A 12,261-nucleotide genomic window follows, 5' to 3' on the forward strand; every position below is an offset into this window, starting at 1 on the left:
ATTCACTTTTGCAACTATGAAAAGGTGGTGGAGGCCAAGACCGTCAGTAGTTTTAAAGCGTTATATGAAAAAGAGTGCTGGGAAGACAGGACACCACGAGCGTAGCTCTCATCCTGTAACTACTCTTAAGTAATTACACACACTGTGCAGTATATAAATAATTTACCCTGGGGGAGGGGATGCCTGGAGTGCAATGAGTCGAACAAAATCCCTTATGGAATGAATTAGCCTCACCAAGTACAGTTCGTTCAAGTAAGTTCTCACTGTATTGCCATAAAGTAATACATAAAATAACTTTGGATTAAAACTAATGCACATACCTAGTTTGAAGCCAGTCACTGCCGGAAGTATCGGAGAGTAAAACATCCCAAGCCAGCACAGTGTCTGGCCATACACAATATCCAGCACATGCTTTGGAATTATAAACTCTATATCTCCTATGGCAGCCCCAATACGACTGCCGCGCATGAGCTTGTGGCCAATACACTTGCGGGGCAGGTTCACCAGGAAAGTTGATGTAAACATAATAATCAAATCCAAAATTGTCAATTTGTACAGCTGCTGACCTACGTATGTCTCCCAACATCTAGGTTTATCACATTTTTCACTGCAAGGAAATAGAAGCAAGTACAAATGAGACATTTTGTTTATTCTTTACCAAATTATAACTTTATGCATAAATATAAGAACAAATTTGTTAAGTTATTCATTCACACTTTCATACTGCCTTCTCACCTCTGTTGTTGTTTAAGATTCAGCTACTGGGAACAAAAAGTTCCAAGCAGCACGGGCTATGGTGAGGTTGTAGTGGACTTACCTGGCACAGGAGTGGGGTTGTAACTTGATATGTCCTCACCTCTCAATATGATACCTTAAATAGCATTAGGTGATTTATTCACAATAAATCACAATAATTTGATGTTCCCTAGGCCTGAGATGATGCAAATGACAGTACTGACAACTTCTTGAGTGGTAGTGGGAATTAACCTGTCATCCGCCTCAGTGCAAATGCACGATGTTTGAAAGCATGGGAGTGTGTCATTGCTTGCCAATCATATAGAGCGATAATAGTCACGATTAGGACATAGGATGGTTCTAAAATATGTGGCATCCTGAATAAAAGTACAGTTGGCAAATGAATGAACAAATTTTATATCAAATACCACACAAATTCACGAGGCCCATCCGTCAGGATTTAAATTACAGTACTAGAAAACAGTGGTCTGGGTGTGAACTGGCCTGAGATGGTTGGAACACTATGAAGGTTTCACTGGTTGAAGGTCTTGGGCTTTCAGATCAGCTCTTTGCCCCATCTCAAGTATTGTACTGATATAAACTTTCAATATCTTGAATTTCACTATTTGGCAGCATAATTAATTAATTTGTCAACATGTCATGGCAGACAATCACTGAATCTTGTGATCAGTGCTTTTGCTTCCTCGTCTTCCTCTTCATTCTCCTGGCCTCTCTCCACCTCACTAGTAATGGATTCAATAATCTTCAGTCAGCATACCATAATCTAGTTCAATAGAATCTTATTCAAACCAATCCATAATATCTTGTCTACATCTTCACAATCTTGTCTGAATATACCATGAAACTCATAAGTAAATTCCTCAAAGCTTCAATTTTCTTCTTCACCCTCATTAACTGGAACTGTTGGGATTTTCTTCCATGCATTTTTCGAAGTTGACTCCTTAACTTCATTCCATACTTTATCCCATTTATATTTTGCTTCTTTCATAAATACTGTATTTCCTTTAAATTTTCAAGGGCTCTTTATGCCCTGGTATCCTTTCCTCCTTCGTATATCTATCAGAAGAACCTGATAGGTTCTCCTGATTCACCCTTAATCACAGTCTTACCCATGCCTTAGCCCTTAAACCTTATTTTTTAAAAATAGTACCATGACACCCTAATCTGATGAATGAAAACTGTTAAACTTAAAAGAAAACCGAGCATGGAATTTTATTTAAACTATGCTTAATAGTTTTCCCACATTAACAACTCCTCCTAATGTTGAATCATTCAAGAAAATCTCTAAAAATACATTTCAAGCAATATTAAGAGATAACATTCATAACTTCTTATTTCTCATGTTCTATGGGCAAATTTTACTTAGCAAATCTTAATTTCAACCTGTATTACAAAGAGAATATACTCAGATGATTTAATAACACTGAATAAATGTATGATGACAGACTGGTAGAAAATGTTGTGTAATAATATCAGGGTAATAAGAGGAGGAAAATGCACATGCATGGTGAGTATGAAGAGTGTATGAGATGTGGGTTGGTCACTAGTGAACAGGTGGAAGCAGTCTGTGAAGAGAGAATGCTCACAAGGGGCACTGCACACCTAATCTAATGAATAGGACGGATGTTGCTGTCAATGATTTGCTGGAATATGATGGTATTTTATTTGTGATGCCATGTAATGTGTAAAATAAGGAGAATGGACAAATGTAATTATTACATATTTAATGTACTGTAATCTTTTATATAGCTCCCCACATTTATTTTCTCCGGGTTAATACTTCCTTACGTCACAAAAAGTGAGAAATGGGCAATAATGATGATGTTACAAATATTAATTTTGTATATTAAATTAGTCAAATATTAATGACTACTATTGTTAAGTATAAATTTTATACTGCTCATACTTCTATCAATATTCATATATGCATACATCCTTTATATATATTACTATTTTAACTCATTAATCCCTCAACTGCTTGGCTTCCAAATATGGCACCCCCCCCCCCTCCGCCAGTGCGCAGGAAATAAATTCTATGGAAAAAATTCTTTGTTTTTTTTGAAAGTGTAAAAAACCCTTCCCTGAGTATGAGTATGTCAACAAAAAGTTGAAATTGTACTTACTTTGGCTGCTATGGGGTCCGTAAGTTCGCTTGTGATGTCATCAATCCCTGGCGTATGTTCCCGGGCCCAGTAGGGCGCATGGGTCAAGATGCGCGAGTTGCCACGAATATATTTTTGTTCATTTTTTGCGCATAGTTCCAAATATATTTTATTTGTTTTTTTTCATGCCAATCATATTTATAATGAAAACGTACACTATATTATGCCAGTAGAACATACGTACTGTCCGAAGACACTGTGTTACATGCATGACACATGTGTACACATATCAGGCACATATTTCCAATGTATCATGCTAATTTATGTATACTGTATACAATCTATTTACACACTGTACAGTATCACACACTATATACACACACCATAAACACACTCAGAACTCCGCGAGTGTGAGCTGCGACATGCAGCCAATACTCCTTCACTCCTCCAACACCTACGAAGTCGTTTGACGATTCCTAGCGGGACGAAATAATGCTGTGGTGCTGTGGCTAGCGCTGTGAACATCGTGAACAGCATTGAATCACTGATATTTGAACATTGTACACAGTCATTATCACACTCAGGCTCTTCTGTAATACTATCATGGCTAAATAATACATGTTAGTTTTATTTATTTATATATATATATATATATATATATATATATATATATATATATATATATATATATATATATATTGTGACGATAATCTCCTTCAAGAGATTGAGCCTGCTCTTCCCTCCAAAATTACGTCTTCACAATTATATAAAAAGACTATGGAAGAAATGTCCAACAACGACAACAACACCAGCAAGGCTTGCAAGGGTGAGCAGAAACGTATGCAGCCCGCCACCTGTTCGGACCCAAATCACCAAACTACCCGTTGATCACTACGGCTCCGCTGATTGGTCGCCGGTCTGGCTGCACCTGCACTCGCCCCCCAATACTACCCGATGTCTGGGGTCGCCCCAACATCAGTCTTCAGAATGTTCCGTGCTTTCGTAGCCAGCACACCTCCCAGCTAGACTCTAGAGTGTACTGAGAGAGGTGGTGGCTTTAAGCCAATATTCCAGCACCTCCCACTTACTGTTGTATTGCACTTCTTGTTATTTTGCCTTAACGTAACTTTTCATTTTGTCATTTAAGAATTCTTATTATTTTGATTCATTGATTTTATTATAAGAATTTGTTTGTGCATTATTTTCATGTTTTGATTTATTTAACGTCATTAAAATTTCATTGTTAAAGTTTTACTTGTGTTTTGTGTGTCTTCTCCTTACCTTACCACAGACGAAGTTCCAGTTTTTCTATTTTTTTTTATAACTATGTGACGAGGCCATACCCCTAGCCTTAAACAGCCGAACACCAACGCGTTACCGTCACAAGTTATATGGGGGCCTGTCCTAGGAGCTTCACTCAGGTACTGGTGACAAGTGGTAATTTATGGTAAGCGTATTTAACTTTGTTAACGTAGCTTTACTATTTTTCATTCAATTTCATTTTTTATAAGGTGCGGTGTATTGTGCATTACGAGAGTAACATATAGTGAAGGTGAGACAACTTTGGATTACGTGGTGACTGTAGGCCTCAGTCATACTCTTAATTGGTCATCTCTCCCTCCATGTTATTACTCGTATTTACCATCTATGTCCCTTGAATATTTCTCATTCTGACAGATCATCATATTGGTACCCTGGTACTGTGGTCTGCCCCGGGTCAAGAGTACCCAATCTTCTGCAATCTGACTGTAGGAGGACAAAGAGGGCCATAGTTCCTCTAGCTCGAACTTTAGTTGCTGAATTGGGACCTCAGCAGCAGTTCTCGTCACCAGTTGACACCTCGCACCCCTACACGTCAGTCAGAGATGATGATACATACAACGGTAGGGAATTAGCTTATTTTTTCAGAGCACAAAAGTTCGCTAATTCTGTAAGTATCATATTAAATTCAGTAGGAAAAACTTGCTTTATGTCCTATAGAGACTTGGCAAGGTATGCCTACATCCTTGGACTACCAATTTTACTTTTGAAGCATTTAACTGTTTCATTTGTTTTCGAAACTTTGTTTCATTTGTTAGTAGGATTTTCTTGCCCTTATTCTCTTACATGAGTACCGGGTACAAGATTTCCTGCGCCCTTGATTTAATTTAATCATTTAATATCTTTCACTTAACGTTAATTGTTAAAGATCACACAGGATAGGTACCAGTTGCCACGTTGTCCTGTTTCTGACATTTCATTATTGAACATTCGTGTACCTTTATTTGCTAATTTCACCATGTTTCGTCTCCAAACTTTCCGTGCAAATCCAGCAGGTGAAATAGGGACTTTAAGTCGTGCCAAGAGGACTGAATTACAAACTCTTGCACATGAGTATCAACTAGAAGTTCCCTACCAAGCCAACAAAAATGACCTACACAACCTGTTGCTGGATTACTATTTAGAGCAAGGTAAGATAGACTCTGAAACTCATGAAACTTACTATATTGCAGATAAAACTGATTTGGCAACGCTGAAACTTAAACTAGAGCTGGCTAAGATTGAACGTGAGCAGCAAAGAGAAGCAGCTACCATACGGAGAGAAGAACAAGAACGTGAGATTGCACTACTCCAGGAGCGGGAACGTGTACAGCTTGAAACACTCCAGGAGCGGGAACGAGTACAGCTTGAAACCAAACGACGCGAGTTGGAGATGCAACGCGAACATGACAAGCAACAAGCAACTCTGGCTCTAGAGTGTCGTCAACGTGAAATCGCCTTGGAAACTTCCCACTTCACTCAACGCCAACAAGCTACTGCCAATCTTCCCGTCAGTTTTAATATATCACATGCAAGTAAGTTAATGCCATCCTTTGTAGAAGCAGAAGTTGATGTGTTCTTTACCACCTTTGAAACCCTTGCTAATCAACTCAGTTGGCCTGTCAACCAATGGGCCACACTTCTCAGAGTCCATCTTACAGGTAGAGCTGCAGTCACACTCAGTACTTTGGCGTCTGAGAATGACTACTACACTCTGAAACAAGCAGTGTTGGACGCCTACCTACTTTCCACCGAAAGTTATAGAAGGAAATTCCGTGACCACCTGAAGGCAAGTACCACTACCTTCCTCGAGTTTGCTAACACGAAACGGAGGTATTTCATGAAATGGCTGGAAGCAGCACATGTCTCTACTTTTACAGAACTCGTGAACCTGATGCTTGTTGAAGAATTCTTGAGACGTGTGCCGCCTCCTGTCCGCCTCTACTTAGCAGATAAAGAAGAAACCGACTACCTGAAGTGTGCTAAGTCGGCTGACACTTACAGCCTCATCCACCGGCTGACACCTGAACCATCCTCCAGTAAGAAGTCGTGGTACAGTTACGAGAAGGTGAGCCCCGATCAAGCTGGTTCACAACTGTACTGCAAGTATTGTAGACTCTATGGACATACCATAGACAAGTGTGGTAAGTCTCAATACAAGGGAACCACTGACCAACAACGACCCAAACCAACTCCTCCTAAGTCCGGTAAGCCTGTGATGAATGTTGGTGTTGATGTTAATGATCTTTCTCTTTTCAGTAACCACCTGTATACTGGAACTGTCTCTGCCAACGGTTCAAATCCGGAGGGACGTTTCAAATTGAAGATCTTGAGGGACACAGCGGCTCTACAATCGATCATCTTGAAGTCGGCTGTGCCCAACATAGTCTACACCGGGGAAACGGTCTTCATCACTGACCTCACTGCTACTACTCCATACCCTCTCGCCAGAGTCCACCTGGATTGTCCCTACGTGAACGGGGAAGTCCAAGTCGCCGTCAGGGAAAAGCCTTTTCCCATGCCTGGAGTGCAACTTCTCCTAGGCAACGACTTGGCAGAAGACCTGCAACCAACCAACCTGATCGTCATGGACAAACCCCAGGTGTGTAACTCTGTGCCAAGTAACCCTATTCTCGAGTATGTTCCAGCAGAGGTTCAAGAGAGTGATGAAGTTTCTCCTCCGGTTCTCGTGACCACCCGTGCACAAGCCGCACGTCCACAGCCAGCTGACTCTACTGCTACCGCTGTCCCTCAAGACCCTCAGAAACTACCCCCGCATCTGACCAAGTTGGAGTTCCGTAAGTTGCAGAGGGAAGATCTTACTTTAACACCATTGTTTTTCCAGGCTGAGACTCAACCCGACAGTATTCCTGGGTTCTTCCTAGAGAACGACTTGCTCTACCGCAGATATAGACCCAGTAAACTGAAGGAGGAGGACGATTGGGCCAACATCGAACAACTTGTGATTCCCACCAGCCTGCGGCCCACTATTCTACACCTGGCCCACGGAGCATTCTCCCACTACGGCTTCAACAAGACTTACCATGGGATTCGTCAAGACTACTACTGGCCAGGTATGGTAAATAACGTCAAACAGTACGTAAAACAGTGTCATACATGTCAGATGGCAGGCAAACCGAACGTCTCCATTCCCAGAGCACCACTGATTCCCATACAGGTGCCTGCGGAACCTTTCCACAGACTCATAATAGACTGTGTTGGTCCTTTACCTCGGACCAGTTCAGGTAACGCCTACATCCTAACCATCCTGTGTCCTACCACCAGATTTCCCATAGCAGTTCCAGTGAAGAACATCACGGCTGCTACGGTTATCAAACATCTATTGAAGATCTTCACTCAATACGGATTTCCCAGGGAGATTCAAAGTGACTGTGGCACCAACTTCACCAGTGATCTCTTCAAAAGAACACTGGAGGAGTTCAACATCAAACAGGTATTGTCCAGCCCCTATCATCCTGCTTCACAGGGTTCTCTTGAACGTAGTCATCAGACCATCAAAGCACTCTTGAAAAAGTTTTGTAGTGAAACCTCAAAGGATTGGGATAAGCAGATTGACCTAATAATGTGTATTTTCAGAAGTCTCCCCAATGAGTCCCTAGGAGTATCTCCTTATGAGATGCTCTACGGCCGTAAGTGCCGTACTCCCCTTAAGGCTTTCAAAGACTCTCTCAGAGATGCCACCTTCAGTGAGCATCAGAATGTGCCCCAGTTTCTTCAAAACCTTCAACACATTCTAGAGAGAGTCCACCGCTTTGCTCATGATAATCTATTGAAAGCCCAGGTGAGAATGAAGACTCATTACGACCAGACCAGCAAAGTAAGAAAATTCAAGCCGGGAGACTTCGTCCTTGCTTATTTCCCTATCCCAGGTTCACCTTTACAAAACAAATTTTCAGGACCCTACTGCGTCAAAGAGTGCAGGAATAATAATAATTATGTGATAGAGACTCCAGATAGGCGGCGGAAGACCCAGCTGTGCCACGTCAACCTCCTGAAGCAATATAATGGTACTCCTCCCACTGTCTTGATTAACTATTCCACATTCACAGAACCCTACATCCACAGTGAGACCTTCCCAGCTTCTCCTCCCGAAAGCACTGACAAGGAGTCAGCGCTTTCTAATTCCGAAATCCTTAATGATCTTCCCAAATACTTTCAGGATAATCATAGTGCACCTCTCGTCAAGATCTTCAGAGAACATAAAGAGTTGTTCAGAGATGATCCCCAAGAGTGTAATGTTACCCAGCACGACATCCAACTGCTCCCCGACACCCGGCCGATTCGTCAACCCTTCTACCGAATCAGCCCGAGCAAGAAGGAAGTCATGCGTGCTGAGGTGCAGTACCTCTTGGACCATGGACTGGCTACACCTTGTGAGTCCCCCTGGGCCTCACCTTGTATCTTGGTGCCCAAACCCCAAGGTAAGGTGCGGTTGTGCACTGACTATCGTAAACTGAACTCTGTCACTGTCAAGGATGCTTACCCCTTGCCAAGGATAGATGACATCCTTGATGCCATTGGTAGTGCCCAGTACTTGTCCCAAGTGGACTTGCTTAAGGGGTACTATCAAGTGTGTCTAACGGAGCGCGCTAAAGAGATATCTGCCTTCATCACTCCTTTTGGACTTTTCAGATATGAACGCCTTCCTTTCGGACTATGTAATGCCCCGGCCACCTTTCAAAGAGCTGTCAACCGTGTCATCCAGGGCTTGGATAACACATACGCCTACCTGGACGATATCGTCGTAGCCTCCAACTCCTGGAGTGAACATCTGCTCCAGCTGCGACGTCTGTTCTCCAAGCTCCTGACAGCCGGCCTCACCATCAACCTGGGCAAGTCCACTTTCGCGAAAGGTAAAGTGCGTTATCTGGGTCATGTTATTGGGAGTGGCAGCATAGCTCCGTTAGACTCACACACTCAAGCCATCCTACAGTATCCACAGCCTACCACCAGGAAGCAGCTCCTGCGCTTCCTTGGTCTTGCCTCTTACTACCGTAGGTTTGTGAGGAATTTCAGTACAGTCGCCACACCTCTAATTCTATTAACCAGTCCCAAGCAACGGTATAATTGGACCATGCAGCAAACCGTTGCTTTCGAACAACTCAAATTCCTCCTCTGTTCTAACCCCATTCTCGCCTCTCCAGATATCACCAAGCCTTTCGTCCTTCATGTCGACGCCAGTGGTACCGGCGTTGGTGGTGTCCTGATGCAACAACGAGGCGAGGAAGTTCTACCTGTCAGCTACTACAGCTACAAACTGAAACCACACCAGAGGAACTACAGCACTATTGAAAAGGAGCTACTATCCATCGTCCTGAACCTCCAACACTTCGCTCCGTACCTACAAGGCGCCAGGTCTACCACCATCTTCTCAGACCACAACCCTCTCCGCTTCCTACATCAAGCCCAATTCACCAACCAGCGTCTTCTACGATGGGCTCTGTATTTACAAGACTTCAACCTGGAGATCCGCTATATCAAGGGTTCTGACAACACCATAGCCGATGCCCTCTCCAGAGTTTATGAAGTAGAAGCGACTCCATCCATTACTCCACCACATAACGACGTACTTCTTCCAGAACCGCAGGCTTCGGGGGAGAGTTGTGACGATAATCTCCTTCAAGAGATTGAGCCTGCTCTTCCCTCCAAAATTACGTCTTCACAATTATATAAAAAGACTATGGAAGAAATGTCCAACAACGACAACAACACCAGCAAGGCTTGCAAGGGTGAGCAGAAACGTATGCAGCCCGCCACCTGTTCGGACCCAAATCACCAAACTACCCGTTGATCACTACGGCTCCGCTGATTGGTCGCCGGTCTGGCTGCACCTGCACTCGCCCCCCAATACTACCCGATGTCTGGGGTCGCCCCAACATCAGTCTTCAGAATGTTCCGTGCTTTCGTAGCCAGCACACCTCCCAGCTAGACTCTAGAGTGTACTGAGAGAGGTGGTGGCTTTAAGCCAATATTCCAGCACCTCCCACTTACTGTTGTATTGCACTTCTTGTTATTTTGCCTTAACGTAACTTTTCATTTTGTCATTTAAGAATTCTTATTATTTTGATTCATTGATTTTATTATAAGAATTTGTTTGTGCATTATTTTCATGTTTTGATTTATTTAACGTCATTAAAATTTCATTGTTAAAGTTTTACTTGTGTTTTGTGTGTCTTCTCCTTACCTTACCACAGACGAAGTTCCAGTTTTTCTATTTTTTTTTATAACTATGTGACGAGGCCATACCCCTAGCCTTAAACAGCCGAACACCAACGCGTTACCGTCACAATATATATATATATATTTTTTTTTTAACATTATTAGGCGATGCTGTGGTCACAATGCTGAACAGCAGTGCTGTGAGCTCATGCTACATGCGCCAGCCTTGGTTGCTCACTCAGTACTGAGGCTCTCACACCCTAGAATGTGGCCCACGATTTTTTTAAAGATGGCGTCTGTTTACAGGAGCCCTGAGGAAGCTGATGTGAACCCCACGTAGCCACAGGAGCTTTGAATGGAATGCTAAAAATATAAATACCCGGAGGCGAGTTGCGCACCCCCTGTCAAGGGCCTGCAGGCGCATTGTGCAGTTGAGGGGTTAATATCAGACGCTGAAGCCTAGATTTAACTCAAGCATTACAATGTGAAATAAAAAACTTAAATAGGAATATATGCATAGTTATAGTTTTGAGCAAATATTTTGTGAAATAATTAAAGTACTGCACACAAATATTGGCATTATTGCCTGTATAATAGTACTAAAGAATGTAATAGAAATATACTTATTAAAAAACTGGGGACAGACAAAATAATAAAAATGTTAAACATGGGAACACATACTTTACACAATTGCCAGGCTCTGGAGGAGAACACTGGCTGATGCCTTGATAGATGGAGAAGAGGAGGACGACAAGTGAGGCCAGCCGTAGGAACACTGTGCGGATCAGTGTCAGCACCAATATAAAGTTGGGTGTATAATGTTCTAACTCAACAAGCATCCTGAAAAAAATGAGCACTGAATGTAATGAAACACCTCTTTCTGGGTAGACCTCGACGGCTCCCTGTGGCATAAGAACAATTAGGCTAAAAAACATAAGTCATATCAGCCCTAGGAGTCTTGATAACCTACCAGAGGCAAGAAACTGCCCCCCCCCCCCCAGTTTCTGACTCTGGTATTTCAATAACATCACATGAGACCAAAAGGCATGGCAGGATATGCAAAATACCCTTGTTGAAAAGTAGATGTGCAATAGATACTCTGAGAGCGAGCTCTATCAACAACAGAGGCTCAAGACCGTTCAACACACTTCCACTACACACAAGGAGCATAACTGGCCGACCCGACTCCTCACAGTATTCAAGAGAGAACTCGATAAACACCTCCAAAGGATACCTGATCAACCAGGCTGTGATTCCTACATCAGGCTGCGAGCAGCCATGTCCAACAGCCTAGTTGGCCAGTCCAGCAACCAGGAGGCCTGGTCGAGGACCGGGCTGCGGGGACTTTGAGCCCCAAAATCAATGCAAGGTAACTGCAAGGTAACTGCAAGGTAACCGCAAGGTAAGTTCCATTTGGCAACTGACTTCTGTTTATGACTAACTTTTTATGTACAGACCTCATTCTTGGATGCAACACAATACTATTTTTTTTTAGTAATTTTTCAATAAACTGGTGTGATGTTTAGTAAATTTATATTTTACATTGTTTATTTACATTGTTTACATTTACATTGTTTGTTACATTGTTATTAAATTACATATTTTACATACTTACATTGCCCAAAACGCATTGCGTAATAGTGGCTTTAGGCATTGTATGTACTAGCTCTATCTATATATCAATCCATTAATGTAACATCACTTGTATGTATGTACCTTACCTGAATAAACATATTTATTTATTTATTTATTATATTGAGATCAAAATTATGGTACAGGCCCAAAATGTGACAAACAAATATACAAGCCAAAATACAAGTGCAATCCAGTAGAGACTTTCCAAATTCTTAACAGTGCCATAAGAAAAATAACTACTATCTTTTGTACTCACTACCTGCCATATTCTTATCCCAATTTCAAAACT

The 12,261-nt window shown here is 42.2% G+C and overlaps 1 protein-coding gene across 9 annotated transcripts in view; it reads right to left on the reverse strand.

The window, feature by feature from the left end:
• Positions 1 to 12,261, reverse strand: part of LOC123775291 (transmembrane channel-like protein 7) — an 89,245-nt gene that overhangs the window by 19,656 nt on the left and 57,328 nt on the right. For 8 of the 9 annotated variants that reach the window (XM_045770312.2, XM_045770311.2, XM_069311609.1 and 5 more), the window contains 2 exons: positions 11,019 to 11,177; positions 321 to 607 (listed from right to left, as the gene is read on the reverse strand). In XM_045770312.2, the coding sequence (XP_045626268.1) occupies positions 321 to 607; positions 11,019 to 11,177 (446 nt within the window). The remainder of the gene's footprint in view (positions 1 to 320; positions 608 to 11,018; positions 11,178 to 12,261) is intronic. The other variant, XM_045770317.2, reaches the window with a different exon arrangement.

This window comes from Procambarus clarkii, chromosome 70, assembly GCF_040958095.1.
Source record: "Procambarus clarkii isolate CNS0578487 chromosome 70, FALCON_Pclarkii_2.0, whole genome shotgun sequence".
NCBI classification, from domain to species: domain Eukaryota; kingdom Metazoa; phylum Arthropoda; class Malacostraca; order Decapoda; family Cambaridae; genus Procambarus; species Procambarus clarkii.